General features: G+C 37.7%; 1 protein-coding gene across 4 annotated transcripts in view; it reads left to right on the forward strand.

The window, feature by feature from the left end:
• The first annotated feature begins 2,334 nt into the window (after nt 1-2,334).
• LOC101351142 (DENN domain-containing protein 1B) overlaps nt 2,335-21,599 on the forward strand; it is a 251,823-nt gene continuing 232,558 nt past the window's right edge. Inside the window, exon 1 of one of the 4 annotated variants that reach the window (XM_023730364.1) lies at nt 2,335-2,368. In XM_023730364.1, coding sequence (XP_023586132.1) covers nt 2,351-2,368 — 18 coding nt within the window. In that variant the 5' untranslated portion in view covers nt 2,335-2,350. The remainder of the gene's footprint in view (nt 2,369-21,599) is intronic. The other 3 variants (XM_023730365.1, XM_023730366.1, XM_023730363.1) reach the window with 3 other exon arrangements.

Genomic DNA, 21,599 nt, shown 5'->3' on the forward strand with positions numbered 1-21,599 from the left:
GGGGGGGCGGCCCGCGCTCCCGGCTTGCCCGGCGTCCCCGCGCCCGTCCATCTCCCCCACCACGGTCGACGTTAACCGCGGGCGGGGTCCCGGCCCGGCCCTCCGGTGTCCCCGTCTGGCCGGCGGGACGGCGCTAGGCCGCAAAGCCTGGTGGGCCCGCGTCCCGGGCCCGCGGGGTCAGCGCGGGTCCTACCGGAGCGGCCGGCAGCGCAGCGTCGACGCCGCTTCCCGGGGCGAGGGGAGGCCTGGCGGCTGTGACACCGCCCGCTGTGTGTGTCTCGTTCTTCCCCGAGTGTGTCAGACGTGACTCGCCCTTGTCTGTGTCTTGCTGGTGCCCGGGAGGGTGTCAGCGTTGAGGTTACTCGGTTATTAGATTTGAAGTGCTTTCTTAGCATTAACATTATGATAACCGCTTCTTTCTTAAGTGTGTTTATTAATTTTGGCTCGGATTTTTTCTTCTGATTTCTCTTATCAATTAAATTTCTCTCTGATGTTTGTTTATATAGGCACCATGCACATACATGGTGCTTGCAAAATGGTATCCAATTAGATGGTATATGTGTGTGTGCTGAAGTATACATCAGTGGATATTTTTCTTCATGAGAAATTAGGTAAAAAGCAGTTTGAATCAGTGTGATGATTTTATTTCTAGATATTTCAGAGACATGAGTTTTACATTGATCCCTGAAACTTACTTTGGAAAGAATTCCTTCTCTCTTGTCTTTCCACACTTCAGAGTTTAAAATAGTGAATATCGTGTATATTTGTATCAATTTCACAGAAGTATAGTTGAAACACTATTTAATTTTTACACCTAAGATGTATTATAGGGCTTGTCACTTCCTGTGTTATAGGTTCATGTTTTATAATAAAACGTTTTAAAAATCAATGTTTATTTAGAAGTCAAATCTGCAAATCTGGCATTAGTTTCTTGTAGGAAGTTTGTATTAAAAACGGCCCATGTGCAAAGACACTAAGAACTTGTTAGCAGGAATAACCGAAATATATTAACACTTCAGTCACGTGGATATTGTGGTATCAGATTTGGCTTAATCTTTCATCTTCTAGCGGAAAGGGAGATTAAAACAGAGCTGTGTTTTGAAAAAAAAAAAAAGTGTCTCAATAAATTACAATTTGCCTCTTGAAATTAAACCACTAAATAGGTTAAATGTGTGAGAAGTCCGTAAAAAAAGTCAGTAACTTCTGATTGAAGCAAAACAACCTTACTCTTCCTAGTGGGAAAATCTGGTATTGAGACAGATGCCAAATTTCCCCAAAGATAATTGACGTAAAATAATTTTTTTTTTTTGGCTAGCCTTAAAGTTTATAGTTTGCTACTTTAAAAACGCTTTAAGTAAAATAATTACATGTCCAGAAAACTATATCCAGAGTACCCCATTCAAGGATAAATCTTTTATGGTGGTGTAGAAGTTCTGTTCATTGCTCATAAGACTTTAGGAACATGGCAGGTGGAACCAGGTACCCATTGGTTACACTTAAGAAAGCTTGAGAGACTGCTGTTAAGCTCTGTTGGTAAGGCAAGATAAAGACACTTAAGAACACACTGATTTTTCAATTTTGCTTCATTAAGATGAAAGCAGTGCCTTGCATTTATACAGCGCTTCGTAATTTGTATTTTCACGTAAATTATTTGACGTATAATCTTCACAAATATTCTGTAAAGATAACAAGGCACTTTATAGGCAAGAAAAACAGGTTCAGAGGTTAAATGCTTTGCCCTTGTTAAAACTCCTAAATCTCAGCTCTTTACTGATCTGGGAAGACCCTCATTGTTAATTTCTGCTATGCCATGGTGATATAGTTACATGACATATATTGAGACAAGAACAAGATTACTTTTAGAATTAAGGAAATATAAGCTTTGTTGTTGTTCTTAGCTGCTGCCAAGTGGGCCCCTGACTTGTGGTGACCCATGTATAGTGGAACAAAACCCTACCCAGTCTTGCGCCATCCCCATGATCAATTGTGAATTGGACCATTGTGATCCAATAGGGTTTTCTGATATGGCTGATTTTCTGAAGTAGATCACCAGGCCTTTCTTCCTAGACTGTCTTAGTCTGGAAGCTCCACTGAAACCTGTTCAGCGTCACAGAACATGCGAGCCTCCACTGACAGCCAGATGGTGGCTACGTGTGAGGTGCATCAGCCAGAAATCCAACCAAGGTCTTTTCTGCGTGGAAGGCGAGAATTCAACCACTGAATCACCACTGCCGCCATATAAACTTTATCGAGATCCTTATTTATGTCATAGGAAATAAATAAAAATTTTTTTTTTTTTTTAGGGAAAATCCAGAAAGAACCTTTGATTTGGTATTGAAAGTGAAATGTCATGCTTCTGAAAATGAAGGTATGTGTGTTTTGTTAATTCTTAAAATAATTGATTCAGACTGTCAAAACAAATGTTATTGTTGTAGACTGTTGGAACATGATAGTTTTGGGACAATAATAGTGTTAAATGTGTATTCTGCAACTGTCTCAAGTTGCTGGTGATCAAATAGATACTAAGGTCTTTGCCGTGGCTCACAGAAACTCTGAATGTTATCTGGGTAGCTTGAATTTCAGCTGTGGTGCTAGGCCCAAATAATTGACAGTTCAGCTTTACCAGTCATTGATGAGGTTGTCTTTAGTTTTAGTAGAAGGACTAGTCTTTACATTTTCTTTGAAGATTTGGATCATTTTTTTAAACATTAGGGTGAATTCTCCTGCCAGTACCAATGGAAGCCACACCATTTACCTTCTAGTGTTTCCGGAATGCAGAATTCAGACTGAGTAGGCTCTTCTGTTGGATTTACTTCTGTAGCATGAGACTCTCAGAGGAAGACAAACCAGCAGTGTGACATTATTTAGAAGTGTTTCAGCTGTCTGTTCTATATAATTTCCTGTGAAGACAAGGAAACTGTAGTATTGTAATTTTGCCAGTCTTCCCCTCCTTTGGTTTCTCCTATTGTGTATATGTGTATGTGTGGAGGGGGCAGTGGCAGAAAAGAATAAGGAATTTCTCTTCTTGCGTTTATCTTTTTTAATGTGTCTTCGTGTGGTTTGTTTTCATGGACATCTGCAATGTATGATTTAATTTCAGCGTAGTTAAATGCTACATAGCATGTTGATTAAGCGTGGGATTTTTGTGGAGGCTAGTTGGCCGTCCTAAAGCCTTGGTGGAAAGTTGACTGATACTTTTAGCTCTAGAAAACTGACCTTGGCAGCAATTACTGCTCTAAAGCAATTTGGGGCTGCACACCTTAAAATAGAGGAGCCCAATGAAGCTGTGGTGAGAGAGGCATGGCTAATTTTAGGTGAGAAGGCACACTCATTCTTGGCCCCACTGGCCCCACCAGCTGCACTGCTGGCCTGTTTGAACTGTTGTGGTCAGGCTTGCTGTTGGCGAGGAGTGAGTCTAGGTTGTGTAGGGCAGCTTCCTGGGGTTTAAAAAGTTACCATTTGTCCTGTTATGCAGTGAAGTTTGCCTGTTTGCCTTGTTTCCAGGCCCAGCCAAGCTCTCTTTGTAGACTCAAATGGATGCATTATTTTCTTCAGGTCCAATTTAAACCTATCGTAAGTGTATTTATGATACGAATAAATCTCTAAAATACCTACTCTAGCATTAGCTAAAGTGCTTGAAGTTATGCTCACCTGCGGTGTATGTAAAGCAGGCTAAATTCCTTTGGGTAATATGCATTTTTTCATTTTAAATTGCATGCTAAAGTGATCTTGATAAAAGGATCTGTCTGCTTTATATAACACCAGATCTGTGTGTGTCCAGAGATTGTGACTTCTCCATAAAGACTTTAAAGTGTTTTAGTTTCTCTTGCCTTCTTTTGGGAAACCCTGGTGGCATAGTGGTTAAGAGTTTGAACCAAAAGGTTGGCAGTTTGAATCCACCAGGTGCTTCTTGGAAACCCTATGAAGCAATTCTACTCTGTCCTATAGGTTTGCTAGGAGTCAGAATCTACTCGGTGGCACTGAGTTTTTTTTTTTTTTGGTACCTTCCTTTGGGGACCCTGGTGGCACAGTGATTAAGAGCTCAGCTGCTAACTGAAAGGTCAGCAGTTTGAATCCATCCAGTTGCTGTTTGGAAACCCTATGGGGCAGTTCTTCTCTGTCCTATAGGGTCGCTATGAGTCAGAATCGACTCAACAGCAGCAGGTTGGTTTTGGGTTTTTTTTTACCTCCCTTTTCACTTTTCCATTTTTCAGGAACTAGTTATTCTAGTTTGTACATTCTACTTTTTACCCTTCTTCTATTACCTTCCTGCCTTTTTGACTGTTGTTATTGTTTGAATCACTGCATATTAGAAACATCTTCACTTGTATTTTAACAGCTTATCCAGCATGGTGAAGTTGGAAGTGTAATAAATAGTTAAAATAAACACTTTTGGCCTCCCTATAGGTTGCCGTTAATCCATTCTAACTGTGTACATCGTTAATACAGATAGTTGGCAGCAGATTCTAAAGATTTTTTTAAAAAGCTAAATTCAACTACGTAAAAAGCGTTAACAACCTTTCTTCTTTTGATTGTGGCAGAAATGGTATGACTGTAACTAATATTTTAGAGTCTGACAAGTTATAATTTTTTGTGCCCTAAAAAGTGACCCATTGCTGTTGAGTCGATTCCGACTCATAGCAACCTTATAGGACAGAACAGAACTGTCCCACAGGGTTTCCAAGGTACGGCTGGTGGATTAGAACTGCCTACCTTCTGGGTAGCGGACAAATGCGTTAACCATTGCTAGCTATAAATTAGAGGGCTATGTTGTTGTTAGTTGCTATACAGTCGGCTTCTACTCGTGGCACCCTTAAAGAGGGCTCTGAAAGTAGAATTTTATGTCAAGTAAGAGTTTGATCTTTTTAGACTGTTTTATTAATTTTCTGCTTTACTGTTAAATATCATAGGAAAAAAATGTCCACAGTTAAAGAATTTATTGGAGTATTCCTATTTAACAGTCAATAACCTATGTTGTGTTTGTTTTAATAAGAGTATGATTGTATGTGTTTTAATAAGAGTATGATGTGTATATCAGTTTAAAGTAGGATAAAATGTTTTTTGCTAACATTTGAATTAGTATGGATGAAATTGTTCGGTAGTAATAGACTTAGAACACAGAACGTGTAAATTAGGATGCTTTTGTGTACACATGTAAAACTGGTTTAAATAATAACGAAATTTGATTCCTCCTATAAGAGGAAGTCCTGAGGCAAGTCATCAAAGATCCACATTCTTTCTGCATCTCAGCTCTGTCACCCACAGTAATGGTTTCATCTGAAGGCTTAGATTCCTTGTGGTTATAGGATGGTGGTCAGTAGAAGTTGGAACTCTGCTTTTTTATGGCGATGGGGGTGGCAGACACTGACTTCTCATGACTCTCTCTATAGAGCCAGAAAATTTGTTTTCCAGAAGCCCACAGAACACCTCTCCTTGGATTCTGGTGGCTCAAGATGACAAGAGCCTGACCATTTCTGAAATAACCATTAGCAGGGGGAGAGATGGAAGGGAGAGGTGGCCAGATTATTGTGATTGACTTACTAAAAACCTGGCAAAGGATAGATGGGAAATCAATTAAAACGTTCTTTGTAAAATATTTCTCAGGTTATTGATTTATTTTTTGATGACTGTTTGATCAAGTGGAAAATATGATGCTCAAGGTAAACTTGGTTTAAACTAAGATTGGTGATATTATGTTAAGATATTTGGCATATTTCTCTTGTTCACTTTTTAATAGAAAACAATTAAATTCTTCCTTTATTCTGAATAACTTAGATTATAAGTATCTTCAGAGACAAGTTATTATTGACTAAGTATTAGTTAACGATTGAAATGGAATTAGTTATAGAAATGGTATATAACTTGAAATGGCTAGCTCTGGTAAAGTGATGATCTTCATCTTATCTATTGCTATTTGTACTTTCTTCCAAGGCATCACCTTGATTTTCTGAAAAAGATATTTTAGAATACTTTGGGAAATACAGTTTTCGTATGGATGGCTCCACAAATTAAAAAATTACCTTGAGAGGGATTGATAGTGTTTCTTTATAGTGTTCCTTTTGTGTTAGTGGAATTGGTTCTGGTGGCACGTCTTTCAGTGGAGATCTACTGGGCAGGAAAATCTCACTAGTAACTTCTGACCCAAGTTAAGTATTCAAGAGAGAAGTGCCAAAGCTTAGATCTTAATGTTCTTCCTGGTATATCTCCAAGCTAATTGCTGTTGTCACTGATTGCTTTCTTTCTAACTTACCAGCAGGCAGGGAAGTATAGCCAGCAGTGATGATATTGCCTCAATTTTAATAACAGAACTTATTGTTACCATACTGCTCCGATTTTCCCTGAAGTAATTCAGGACTTCAAGGAAATGAAAAGTAACTCTTCTCAATCAAAGACTGAAAATACCTCTTTTAAGGGTTTCTCTTCCAGACAGTGCTCTTGGTACTCTAGCTTTCTCTTTTCTATTTTGTTGATAACCCACCCCTAGTAGTAATAGTAATAGTTAATATTTGTATAGCACTTAACTCTGTGTTGGTGCAATCCTGGGCGTTTTACACGTTCTCTTTAAGCCTCACAACAATCCTATAAAATAGGAAATGTTGTTTTCTTAATTTTACACGTGAAGAAATTGAAGCACATAGAAATTAAGAAACTTGCCCGTGGTCACCTGGTAAGTTGAAGATCTATGATTTGAGCTCAGGCAGTCAGGCTCCAGAGTTTGTATTTTAATCACTATATTGCTTGTCATAGTGTAATGATGTCACATAAGCCCATTGTAAGCTATGGTTAAAGCGCTTGGCTGCTAACCGAAAAGTCAGAGGTTCGAACTCATCAGCCGTTCTGCAGGAGAAGGATATGGCAATCTGCATCTGTAAAGTTTTACAGTCTTGGAAACCCTGTGGGGCAGTTCCGCTCTGTCCTGTAGGGTCCCTATGAGTTGGAATTGACTAGATGGCAACGAGTTTGGTTTGGTTTTGGTTTGGAGGGAATATTAGAGTATAAAGTATTTATGGCACAGATAATTTTTTTTTTTTTTTAAGAAGAATAGAGTGTATTCACTAAAATTAATGAATCTCATGTTATTCCATTAAAACAGTTGCTGAGCTTTTCCTTGTCTTACTCTGGCTCAGGAGATTCTTCCCACCTCCCACTCCTTTTTTTTTTTTAGGATTCACACCTCCATATTTAGTGAATCTTTGATCTAACCATTCTAGTAATTTATGAGTAGTTTCCACATTTTTAGCAAATTTTGTTCTTCTTTATTCCTTTCTGCTTACCTAGAATAATTTTTCTCAGGAACGAATTCTTTTTTGCTGCCGACTTTCCACTTTAATCAGTCCATCCAACCCAGTATCAAAGCATCTGTCTTTCTTATACCTAGCTCATATTAACAGTTGACCTGCCTTTCACTCTTTTCTTTAATCAGAACCTGAAGCCAAAGCATTCTAACTTGGTCAGGTTTGACATTTGGTAACTTTCTATCTTTAGGGATACCATTTGCACTAGAATTCTACAACATTTTACATCTGCCTGTATTTTAGCACTTGTGGTCTTATACATATTTATCTAAATGTCTGTTTGTCCCTGGAAGTAAACTCTTCAAGGACTGGGCCATTACTTAGTAATTTGTGTCCTTACAGGAAAAGCCTGGCACAATATCTGGGATGTTTAACGAATATTCACGTTAGAAAGAAACTGAACAGCATGATACCTGGCTGTTGAATAAATAAAAGCTGTTCAGATTAATTCACAGAGAGATACTCGTAGAAGTGAACTTGAATGTGTGCCAGTATGACATTAGCAGGTACAGTAGAAATATATGCCCATATATATCTTGGACTGGGCTGTTTCGGGGAACCCTATTCTCAATCTGTCCTCCCTTCTCACATTGCAAGGTTTACAGGGATAGTTGCTATATGCTGTATGCTTATGGAGGCTACCTTTGAACCCATTCATATCTAACCACACACACCAAAAACCTAATAAAACCCTAACATTTAGAAAGTAGCACTTCGATGAGTCATAGATATAATAATAAAGTGGTTTGAAGACTTTACGTTATTGCCCAGAGTGGAAAAAATCTGTAAAGTGAACAGCTTAAAAATGTGGTTACCATGATAGTTGATTTTGCTGTTGCTTTGCGCTCGTTAAAGAACTCAGTCCCTCTAGATTCAGATGCACTAGGATGAATTAGAGTAATCTGGACTGAAAGTGTTAGCTTTATATCCTTGTTGAAGAAAATGAAACTATTTTATTTCCTCATAATTTGGGACAACATTTAATGTGACTCTTTAGAGCCTTGTCTTTGGGACATGCCATTTTGTTGGATTATGCATATATATTTTGTCGAATGTGGTTAAGAATAGCTGTACGTTTGTATTAGTCTTGGGGCATTATATCCTCCTTCACATAGCTGTCTGCAAGTGTAAAAGCAAATCAGATTTCATTGTTCAGTATTTGTTGATTATTACTTTGATAGGGATGTTGCAGAGCTTATATTTTAATAGTTTGATTCTAAATTGTCTCATTAGGTACTTTTATTGGTTCACATGTTCTGTTTTGCTGTTTTAATCCAAGGTGACATCTTGATTTTTAATGTTAACAGTCCCCACTCGTTACACGTGGGAGGCAGCGCCTCTGTGCAGTTTTCCTCTCAGTGGCCTGCTCTCTTGCACTGTTGTTTGACCTCTGATGTGTTGCCACAGTGCAACAAGTTCCTTCAGGTTTCTTCTTGGAATTTTCTAGTTTTCTTGACGTTCAAGGTAATATGTTCCTGATGTACTTTTGATAATATTCTCTCATTTGGAGATTTTCTAATGCTCAAACAATGTCTCCTTTTCTTTTCCTCCAAATTTTAATTTTCCATTTTTAGAGGACAGTAATTTATCTTGTATAATCAATGTTTAAAAGTGTATATAAAATATTAGCAGGAGGCATTTTTTGGGTGCTTTAATCAGGTGGCCATGGTATTATTTTAGATAACAATGCAAATCAAAGGGATTAAGTGTGAAGTATGTTCTCAGTCAATTCCAAAAGAATCATTCTTTCCTGGAAAAAAAATTTCTTTCTTTCTTTATTGATTGTGCTTTAGATGAAGGTTTGCAGAGCAAATTAGTTTCTCATTAAACAATTAATACACATATTGTTTTAGGATATTGGTTGCCAACCCCACGATGTGTTAACACTCTCCCCTTCTCGATTTTGGGGTCCCCATTTCCATTCATCCAGCTTTCCTGTCCTCTCCTGCCTTCTTGTCTTTGTCCCTGGGCTTATATGCCCATTTAGTCTCGTGTACATGGTTAGCTACATGTATTATTGTTTGTTTTATGGGCCTGTCTAATCTTTGACTGAAGGGTGAACCTCAAGGGTGACTTCAGTACTGAGTGAAAAGGGTATGTAAACAAATTTTAAAGTTCAAAATGTTTTCCCATTTTCAAACTCGTAGGTTTGTGCTAAGGAACATTAGAGAAACTAGGAGAGTTGTTTTTATTTTTAATTTTTTTTAACTTTTTACTCTGGAGCCAGAAAGGATTCAAGATAGCTTTGAGAAGCTCCTGAAGTACTGTAGTGGTCTATATTGTTAGGTTGAATGGTTTTTTCATTGTTGTATTTGTTTTGGGCATATTTGGACTCCTAGTTTATATGAATTAAGGATAAGTTGATTTATTTCAGGTAGTGATTTACATTCATCAATAGAGAGGGTTGTCTTGGTTCACATTTACTTGGTAGATTAGTCATTGTCCTTGTGGGGGAACTTGCCAAAGATGGCCCTGTATTGATTATTTGAGATTTTTAGGAGGTTTCTACCATTTGAGGTAGGTCCCTGGGTGGTGCAAATGGTTTGCACTTGATTACTAACCGAAAGGTTGGCAGATTGAACCCACCCAGAAGAAAGGCCTGGCAGTCTGCTTCTGTGAAGATTACAACAAAGAAAACTTCTATGCAACTCAGTTGTACTTACTAACACCCAGGGTCACCATGAGTTGAAATGCACTCAACGGCAACAGGTACCACTTTGGGTATTAAGAATACCACTTGGGGTGTTAAGGCATATAGCATAAGAGAGCAGTAGAGTAGTAAAACTAGAAGTTTCCTTAAAGAGCACCTAGTAAATAACCCCCTAGAGGAGAAATTACTTGGATGCCCTTTACAATTCCTAGAGCCCCTCTGTTATCACCCTGCGTGTGCCATTGTCATCATGCTACCTGGTGACTGCGTAAAGACCAGCATTATACGGTCCTGCTCTATCCCAAGCACACTGTGTTTTAAAACTACTTCTCTTTTCACCACTCTTCAAATAACAATTCCTTAATGTGCTTATCTGATTAAAGTAATACACCGTGAGGTGTGAGTAACTGATAGCCCTCCAGGGAACATTTTCACTTTAAAGGGAGCCTTGTAAATGAATTAAAAAGATTCAGGTTGATTTAGTGGAAAGATCTCTGAACTAAGGACCAAATGTACCTGTGTCTAAATCTAGTTAGGTTTTGCCATGTCTCTCGTATGTTTTGATGTTCTGTTTGTAATTTGTGATTAACAGCTTTAGTAAGTTCGTAAGTATACTTAGTCAGAGTATTTGTTCAGTGACTTTCATTAAGACTTTTTTTTTGTTTGTTTAAAGTTTCCAGTTAATCAAATAAAACTGTAACATCAGGGTTACAGATTCTTAGTTATTAATTTATTTTCTCTGATTAAACTTTCAGTTAGATGTTTTCAAGATACATATGTTTTACAGAGATAGTAATAAAAACTGTTTAGTATTTACTTGATGCCAGGAGGAGCCCTGGTGGCTCAGTGATTAAGAGCTCAGGCTTCTAACCAAAAGGTCGGCAGTTCAAAACCACCAGCTTCTCCTTGTAAACCCTGTGGGGCAGTTCTGCTCTGTCCCGTAGGGTCTCTATGAGTCGGAATTGACTCGACAGCCACAGGTTTGGTTTTTTTTTTCTTGGTTATATGTCAGGAACTGTATCAAGAGCCTACATATCCCATTTACCTTCACCACAAATACGTCATTCATTCATTCAGTGAATGTTGCTAAGTGTCAATTTTGTGTCAGGCACAGATGGAAAGCAGTTAAGAAGATCACATTCTTGGAAGGGGAGTGTCATTTTCAAATCAATGATTTATAATACAGTGGTAGTAAAACCCTGTGGAACAGTTCTGCTCTGCACACATGGGGTCGCTATGAGTCGGAGTCGACTCGATGGCAACTAACAATAACAAGTAAGGGCCGCGATAGAGGTTGCACAGTATGTAGCACGAGAGGAGAGGTCACCTAACTCAGCTCAGTCAGTGTGTGTGGGGCATAGGTGACAGTGGAGGAGTGGGAGGGTCAGGTAGTTGTGAGGTGAGGGAGGGACAATTAGACATCCATTCTTAGCTCTCAGTTGGGTATCGGGTGGTTATCTTTTGCTAAAGGAAGTTAGACTTTTACTTCATGGTTAAAATCTTGAGTGAATAGTTAAAGAATGTATTGCTTTTGATATAAATACATCCAATGAAGATCAGGAAGCACTGTCTGCTACAGTGTAATCTGCTTTGGGGTAGGGAGTTGTCTGGGTTAATTTTGTTTACTCAGAGCCTAGAACATTCTCTTACCCATAGTATATGTTCAGTTGCATTATGGAAACACTGTGATTTTGAGGTACTGAGATGGCTTTTATTTATTTATTTTTATGGAGCCCTGGTAGTGCAGTGGTTAAGAGCTACGGCTGCTAATTAAAAGGTTGGCAGTTTGAATCTACCAGCTGCTGTTTGGAAGCCCTATGGGGCAGTTCTTCTACTCTGTCATATAGGGTTGCTATGAGTCAGAATCGACTCGATGGCAATGGTTTTTTTTTTTTTTTTTTTTTTTTTTACGATTGAGGTACTGAGATGGCTTTTTAATTTTTTTATGCTTCCTACTTTAATTAAAAGTTATTATCAATTTTAAAATAATTTCCAAGTTACAGAAAAGTTGTAAGAATATTATAGAGAACTCTTGTGTATACTTCTTCACCTAGATTCGCCAGTTCTTTTAGCATTTTTATCTTAACATGGCATATCTTCCTGTCCGTCTGTCTGTCCATCCATCCTTCTATATCTATCTGTCCATCCACCCATCCATCCGTCTATCCATCCATCCATCTATACCTAATCTGAATCATTTAAGAGAAGTTGCAGACATATGTCGTTTTAAGTACTTCAGAGTGCACTTCTTAAGGACATTCTCTCACATTACCACAGTACAAGTCTCAAAGTCAGGGAATTTAACAGTGATAATATAATCTACATCCCACATTCAAAATTTGCCAGTTGTCCAAATAATGTCCTTTATAGCAGTGTCCTTTTTCTGGTTCACGTCTTAATCCAGGATGGCATATTGCGTTTAGTGGTCATGTTTTTTCAGCCTCCTTTGCCCTGAACAGTTCCTCGGCTTTTGTCTTTCATGACATTGACGTTTTTGAAGACTACAGGCCAGCTATTTTGTAAAATTTCCCTCATTTTGGGTTGCTGTGATGTATCCTCATAATTAGATTCAGGTTATGCATTCAGGAAAGGACTTCTACATAAGCAATGCGCTTTTCTTAGTGCAGCCATCAGGAGGCACGTGTTATTGATTTAGACCATTACTGGGGAGATTAACTTTGATCATTTGGTTTAAGGTGGTATCTGTCAAGTTTCTTCACCATAAAGATATTATTCTTTCCATTTGTAATTAATAAATAATTTGTGTGGAGGTATTTTTGGGACTATGTAAATATCCTCTTCCTCTAAAGTGTTGCCCCACACATTTTCTTTCTTTCTTTTTTTAAAAATATTGTATTTTAGGTGAAAGTTTACACAGGCATATAGATTCCCATTCAACAGTTCATATGCAGATTGTTCCATGATGTTGGTTACTCTCCCTGCAGTGTGTCAGTGCTCTCACCATTTGCACCGTGTCTGTCCCGTCTCCATCCATCGACCTTGCCTTCTCATCTTTGCTTTTGGTTAAATGTTGACGGTTTAGTCTTGTATACTTGATTGTTTAAAGGAGCACATTCCCCACAGGTGTTATTGTTTATTTTTTAACCCAGTCTATTGTTTGTTTAACCCAGTCTATTACTTGGCTGAAAGGTGACCTCTGGGAGTGGCTTTAGTTCCAGATCTTAGGGTGATAGTCTTAGGGGTTCCTCTAGCTTCTATCATCAGTCCAGTCCACAAGTCTGGTCTTTTTTTAATGAATTTGAGTTTTGTTCTACATTTTCTCCCATTCTAACCAGGACATTCTATTATGTCCCTGGTCAGAATGGTTGGTATTGATAGCTGGGCACCATCTAGTTCTTCTGGGCTCAGGCTAGAAGAGGCTGTGGTTCACGTGGGCCATTAGTCCTGTGGACTAATTTGTTCCTTGAATCTTTGGTTTCCTTTACTCTCCTTGCTCCAAATGGGAAGACACCAATAGTTATATCTTAGATGGCTGCTCGCAAGTTTTTTTGCCTCACAAGTTTTTAAGAGCCAAGATGCTACTCACCAAACTAGGAGGTAGAACATTATGAGCTAAGTTATGCCAATTGACCTAGTTGCCCTATGAGACTATGGTCCTAAGCCTTCTAACCCAGTAAATCAATCCCAGTCAATTTGGATATGTCTAGGAAGTATCACTCACTGTGCCCCCTATGTGCTTTACTGTATATATGAATATATATGCAGCATTTACAAACGTGTATACATATGCCCACATATATACCTCTATATGCACGTGCATGTATTCCTGTATGCCTTCCCACACCCATATGGCATACATACCTACCTACATTGAGATGGCTTTTAAAGAAACAACAACAAACAAAACAATCCATTGCTGTCGAGTAGATTCCAGTTTATAGCGACCCTATAGGACAGAGTAGAACTGCCCCATAGAGTTTCCAAGGAGTGGCTGGTGGATTTGAACTACCAACCTTTTGGTTAGCAACTGTAGCTCTTAACGACTGTGCCACTAGAGCTCCTTTTAAAGAAAAGGAATGAAAATTGTATAGGGTTTTGAGAGTTTCATAATTCCTATTAAATTAGTTTCTTCTTTAAAAGTATAATAACTTTACTGAAAGGTGAAAGAAGCTACAGAAGTGAAAGATATAATAAGAAGTTGCTAAGTAATAATGCTTTTGACATCTGCCTTGTGGCTGTTATATTCTGTCTTGAACCAGGTCTTTATAGCCTTGACTTACTTAAGCCCGCTAGATTTTAGGCTGTTGAGGACAAGCACCTTATCCTTTTTTGAATCTCTTTCAGACTCTGGGAAGGTATACATGGTCTACAATAATTATCAAGTTATATTCTATTATTAAAGTGGAACAAATAAAAGTGCAATATAACCAAGACCTATTTTAGATTTCTTAGACTTTTTAAAAAGAGCTTAATGTAAAGAACCTTGAAAGGCTGTAGATTTTTATCATCACAAGTAATGGGTGCCTTATTTAAAAAAAAAAGAAAAACTTTTTTTAAAATAGAGCTGTTGATAAACCACAAACTTTGTAACCTAGTAGTCAGAACTGGTGAAGATCAGATAGTGTCTTTTCCTCTTTTAGTTCCTTCTTATTTATCACTTGAATCTGAAAAAAAAAAAAAATGTGCAGAGTTGTCAGTTTAGTACATCTGATGATCTTCTGCAAAGTATAAACTTCCAGAAATTAGTCATTTCAATAATAATTTTAACTTGGTTTGGTAGCAGAAATTCAACAGTGTAAGAATGTATTTAGGATTTAAAGTGATCATTAATTAAAATTAAGCAAGGTCTGTACAATTTTGTCATCTGGATAAGTATAAAATTTAGACTTACTATTCTGACAAGAGATTATTTGACATAATTTATGAGTTTGTGTCAAAAACATTGGTTGAAGTGAACTCAAGTTAAGTCCAGATATATTTTACTACACTGGAATACCATGTAATACAGTGTCCTCAGGATCTGTGCCTTACAAAGAAACTTGCTCCTAAGTGGTTCAGAAAGGATTCCTAAAAATTTATTATTATTTTTTTGAAATTACACTATTTTGGGTATGGTATGTGGAACATGAAGTTATGTATTCCCTCCTCCCCCCAAACTCTTGGGCTTGTTTCTGTTTTATGTAAATTAAGATAATTTCTGTTCAATAATTATAAGAATTAATGAGGTTAACTTTTTTAGAAAATACGAGCGTGTTCTTAATATTAGAAAGGATTTGAGAACTAAGTTTTGGAGTCTCAGTTTTTCTATGAAATGGGTGATTTTGGGGATGAATACCTGCAGAGTAATCATTGACAGTGAGGGGTGACACAATTTCATCAAGATGATGTGTGGGTTGTATTCTGTGTGTACAGGCTTAGACATGTTGTAGAAGGAGTAGTAAGCTGAGAATTCTTATGCACAAAAATACTAGCTTCCATGTTTTTAATGGTTGCTATAGTTTAATGGTTAATAGTTACTATAGTATCATTTCTATGTATAGATGTTAAATGTTTACCCTAAAAAGTAGAAAGATTAATATGGAATACTAGTTAAGACACAAAACTTTAATTTGTAAATATTTGTCCCATTTTTAGCTTAATACTTGAAAACAGAAATGAATCTGTAATATATATAATACTTTATGTGTGTCATTACCCTAAATTTGGTTTTGATATAATTGTCTAAAATCATGTTGTAAAACCCATTTACTTATAATTTATTTCACTTGGGAGATTTTAAAATCTTTTGGTAGTTTTTTCACTCATTTCTGTCAGGTGTTGTCCAGATTAGCAATGACCACTTTGTTTATAGACGGATATGGAAAGAAGAAGGGAGATAGCCCTCATATCAAATCTTCTTCTTTAAACCTTGTATCATTAATTAGTACTTTTTTAAAAATGATATATTCAAAATAGTGGTCAAAGTATTGAAAATGAACGCCTCTGATTTGCCTTCTAAGTCATCAAAGTAAGACTAAATTATGTTTAGCATGGTTTATGGTTTATACATTTATTGTTAGTTGCCATCTAGTTGGCTGCAGCTCAGGGCAACCCCATGTGCAGCAGAACTAAATGCTGCTCGGTCTCCTGCCGTCAGTGATCGCCAGCGTGCTGGAGTCCATTGTTGTCTTTCAACCTAGAGGGCTCATCTTCCAGCACAGTATCAGACAATATTCTGTTGTGACCCATAGGGTTTTCACTGGGTAATTTTTGAAAGTAGATCATCAGTTCTTTCCTCCTAGTGTGTCTTAGTTTGGAAGCTCCACTGAAACCTGTCTACTATGTGTGACTCTGCTGATATTTGAAATACCAGTAGCATAGATTCCAGCATCATAGCAACACATAAGTCATCACAGTATGACATACTAACAGACAAGTATTCGTTTATATTTTTAGAGTATCTTAATTCTGTGAACATTTTTAATTTGTATGTGTATATATATGTATGTATGTATGTATGTATCTGTGTATGTATGTATGTATGTATGTATGGTTGTGTTGTTGTGTGCCATTGAGTTGATTCCAATTTACAGCAACCATATAGGACAGAGTGGAACTCTTCCATAGGGTTTCCTAGGCTGTAATCTTTACTGGAACAGATCACTAGGTCTTTTCTTCTGCAGAGCCACTAGTGGGTTTGAACTACTGACCTTTCAGTTAGCAGAGGAATGCTTAACCATTGCACCACAAGGGCTTCTTATGTGACAGATTAACCATATATAATTTACTTTAAAATGATCTTAAATATTATTATAATTTGTATTTTTTAGATACAGCTGGATTTAATTTGATCAATATGCATAAGTTATTGTACTGTTATTAAAGGACCTTTCAATACTTATTCTGAATTAAAACTCTGAATTTAAAAGCTAGGGTTGCAGGGAGTAGATGATGGTTGCTTTTACTTGATTTGCAGTTTGGAGGAGATGACTAAGCTAGAGCTCTAGGAGGTGTCTTCCTCTTCCTACACAGCTATTTTTAACCAGAAGGGCAGGAGTGTTGAATCTTTTGCATGTGATGGCGTGATAAAAGACCCTGTTTTCTGCTCTTGGGATCTTTAACCAACAGCTTGGCTTAATGGAGGCCTGCTGGCTGTTTGCAGCCAGCTTTGCTGGTTTGCCCCTGCGTGAGGGTATTAAAATTTTAGAATTTGTATTTTTGCCTTGTTTCACTTTACCTTTTCATGTTTTTTTTTTTTTTTTTACTTTTTGATGTACTTGCTATTTATTCTTCCACTGATTAGATTTTAATATTTTTGTATTTCTTTTGAATCATTTTAACTTAATACTCTAGTTTTTAATTTTGCTTTTAATTATACTTTTCTTTTTTTTTGTTACTGTTTATATTAATGGCTTTTATTCTGTTTTTAGAAGTTCTTATCCCTTTTTCTTAGTTAAAAAAATCATTTAATACAATAATCTCTTTTGTTTGGGGGAAGTTATATTTTTTTAATTCTGTATATAGAAATGCTCCTTGAGCTTTTTTTTTTTTTTTTTTTTTTCCCATAATGAAGAGACTAAAGCTAGGAAAAGAAGAAGAATATTATAAAAGGTGATTGCTGTGGAAACTCTCAGAACAGACACACTCTAAGTAAAACCAATGCTCACCCTTTGATTGAGTGTGAATGGGTAGTTAAATCTGTGTCTGGAGGTGAACAGAAGTAAATGGGTTTGATGCCCTGATTTTCTAAAAACTTACAACCTGAAATCCTTTTATGGATGAAACAGAATGTGTTACCTGATAGGCACATGGTAGAATAGAAAGAATACTGGACTAAGAGTTGAAACATGGATTTTGGTCCTGGCTTCACGAGTTACTAGCTGTGTGACTTTGGTCAAGTCATTTAATCTCTATTAATTTCACTTTTCACATTCGTTAAATATTTGCCCTGGGTATCTCAAGAATTGTTATGCAAGTCAAATATATAATCAACATGAGAGTGCTTTGTAAATTGCACTATAAAACTATATATAGATATAAACTTTCATTTAGTTTCTGTTGTGGTTGTAAACTCTTCAAGAAAAGGCATAATCATCAACATAAACTCGGTGTCAGTGATCAGCTTTCCTCCAGTTTTGATGTATGTGAACAATCTGGACGAAAGAAATGCTAAAGGAGGTCACACAGTTTCCCTGTTTAATATTGCAGAAGTGTCAGGAGCAAGGAGGATGCATTTTGGGCCGATTGGTTAGTTTTGCTTTGAAAAGGATGTTTAAAACCAGTTGCCGTCACGTTGACCTGACTCATGGTGACCTCATGTTTGTCAGAGTAGGACTGTACTCCACAGAGTTTTCAATGACTGATTTTAGCAGAGAATAAAAATTTGTAGCACCAAATATGACAGCATCTATTTAAAGACTTGGTAGTAGCTAGAGGGATCAAGCAGGACTTGGAAGTTAATATGTGACCTTTCTTTAGCATTCCTTTCTTCCAGATTTTTCACATGCACAAACTTCAGCAGGGGAAGTGGGAATTCCACACACATGTAAACTTTCAAAGTTCTAAGAGTTAACTATTAACAAAGGTAGAAGGTTATTAGAATTAGGAATACCAAGGGTTCATATCTGAAGAAATGAAGGTGAGGTAAGATTAAGGATAAAATTACACAAGCATAGGGTTTTCATGGAAATGTTATCCAGGTGTGAGGTATTGTGTGGTTGGTTGTGAGTTCCATGTAAACCACTACTAAATATTGAAATTTGTGAATGATTAAAACATTGTAGTAAATTCAGGGCCATCCCAATAATGACATTACTCTCACTTATTTGCATTCCTATATAACTTTCTTGAGTGAGTGCTAAAGGAACAGTTGGCACTAGAAATTGCATACAAACCATGGGCTGTCTCATCAATGCTGCAGAACATAATAAGGATAAATAACTGTGATGATTAAAAATTACTGTAGTTTTAATTCCCAGATGCATTTATTTAGGTTTTGACAAAATCTGTATTATGTGTATAGGGATGACTACTGTCTCCTATATGAGTGGTGGTGGGTAATATTTGAGAACTGCCATATATTAGGTTTAATTTAAGTCCAGAAATCAAACTTGATGCAAGATTCTGTTAAATCATTTATCTAAATCTGTTTTTTTTAAAAAGTAATTCTATAAAGTTTGTGAAGTTTATATCTCATAAACAGATTTTAAGATCATTGCATACTGTGTTTTTACACAAATAATACATGCCTTCTGCATTTGTTTGCTGGCTGTGCCATCCCCCCCCCACCCCAGGAATTTTCATAAGCATGCTATGCTAATTTCTTTTTTTTTACAGCAACTTGTAGTGCTTGTAGAGTGGGGGAGTAGGGGGGCACGGCCAGCAAACAGACACAGAAGATATGCATTAGTTGCATAAAAATATAGTATATACCTGAGGTCTCAGTAGTGTTTTTCAACTTTTTATTTATGTCATGACACATGTAGAAAATGACAGTACTTACATAGCACACCTTGTGTCATGGATTGAATAGTGTCCCCTAAAAATGTCTGTCGACTTAGCTGGGTCATAATTCCCAGTATTGGGTAATTGTCTACCATTTTATCATCTGATGTGACTTACCTATGTGTTGTAAATGCTATCACTATGATGTGATAAAATGGATTAGCAGCAGTTATATTGATGAGATCTACAAGATTGGATAGTGTCTTAGGCCAGTCTCTTTTGAAATATAAAAGAGAGAAGCAAGCAGAGAGACATGGGAGCCTCACAGCACCAAGAAAACAGTACTGAGGGCAGAGTGTGTCCTTTGGACCTGAGGTTCCTGCGCAGAGAAGCTCCCAGACCATGGGAAGATTGATGACATGGACCTTTTTCCAGAGCTGACAGAGAAAGCGTTCTCCTGGAGCTGATGCCCTGAATTTGGATTTGTAGCCTGCTGGACTGTGAGAGAATAAACTCTTTGTTAAAGCCATCCACTTGTGGTATTTTTGTTATAGCAGCACTAGGTGATTAAGACACCTTGGCAGACAGACTGCAATGCAGTGCAGGAGGTGACTGGCCTGGGGCTGCCAGGGTTGAGGGGATAATTATGTTCTTACTTTTTTAAACTATTAGAGGAATACAGATTGGGAACCTCTGTTTCTGGTTTCTTTGGTGAAAAGAGAACCAATTAACTGCAGTTTTGTGCTAACTAGCTCTGGTGGCACAGTGGTTAAGTGCTTGGTTGCTAAACGAAAAGTTGGCAGTTTGAAACCACCAGCCGCTCTGTGGGAGAAAGATGTGGCAGTAGGCTTCCATAAAGATTAAAAAATCCACTGCCATCGAGATGATTCTGACTCATAGCAACCGTATAGGACAGAGCAGAACTGCCCTGTAAGGTTTCCAAGGCTGTAAATATTTTTTTTCTTTTTCTATTGTTCTTTAGGTTAAAGTTTACAGAACAGACTAGCTTCTCGTTAAACGATTAGTATGCATATTGTCTTGTGACACTGGTTGCCAATCCTACAATGTGTCAACACTCTTCCTTCTTGACCTTGGGTTCCCTACTGCTGGCTTTCCTGTCCCCTCTTGCCGTCTTGTCCTTGCCCCTGGGCTGGTGTGCCCATTTTGCCTCATTTTGTTTTATGGGCCTGTCTAATCTTTGGCTGAAGGGTGAACCTCAGGAGTGACTTCATTACTGAGCTAAAAGGTGTCCGGGGGTCATACTCTCAGGGTTTCTCCAGTCTCTGTCAGACCAGTAAGTCTGGTCTTTCTTGTGAGTTAGAATTTTCTCTGCATGTTCTCCAGCTCTGTCCAGGACCCTCTATGGTGATCCCTGTCAGAGTAGTCGGTGGTGCTAGCTGGGTACCATCTAGTTGCACTGGACTCAGTCTGGTAGAAGCTATGGTAGTTATGGTCCGTTAGTGATTTGGACTAATCTTTCCCTCATGTCTTTGGTTTTCTTCATTCTTCCTTGTTCCAGACTGGGTGAGACCACTGGAGTATCTTAGATGGCCACTCACAGGCATTTAAGACCCCAGATGCTACTTAACAAAGTGGAATGTAGAACATTGTGTTTATAAACTATGTTACGCTAGTTGAGCTAGATGTTCCCTGAGACCATGGTCCCCACAGCTCTCAGCCCAGTAATTCGGTCCCTTAGGGAGTTTGAATGTGTCTGTGGAGCTTCCATGACCTTGCCTTGGATTCCCCAGTGTTGTGTACTGTCTTACCCTTCACCAGAGCTACCATTTATCTGTTGTCTATTTAGTGTTTTTCCGTCCCCACCTTTCCCCTCCTTCATAACCATCAAAGATGGTTTCTTTTCGTGTATAAACCTTTTCATGAGTTTTTATAGTAGTGGTCTCATACAATATTTGACCTTTTGTGATTGACTTATTTCACTCAGCATATTGCCCTCCAGATTCATCCCTGTTGTGAGATGCTTTGCAGATTCATCGTTATTCTTCATCGTTGCATATAGGGTCCCTGTTTGTTTGTTTGTTCCGTTGTGTGTATGTAACATAGTTTGTTTGTCCATCCATCTGTTGATGGGGACTTAGGTTGTTTCCATCTTTTTGTAATTGTGAATAATGCAGCAATGAACATGGGTGTGCGTATGTCTATTCATGTGACGGCTCTTAATTGTCTATGGTATATTCCTAGGAGTGGGATTGCTGGATCGTGTAGTATTTCTATTTCTAGCTTTTTAAGGAAGCGCCATATTGTCTTCC

The sequence above is a fragment of the Trichechus manatus genome, unplaced genomic scaffold, assembly GCF_000243295.1.
Source record: "Trichechus manatus latirostris isolate Lorelei unplaced genomic scaffold, TriManLat1.0 scaffold00035, whole genome shotgun sequence".
Taxonomy (NCBI): Eukaryota; Metazoa; Chordata; class Mammalia; order Sirenia; family Trichechidae; genus Trichechus; species Trichechus manatus.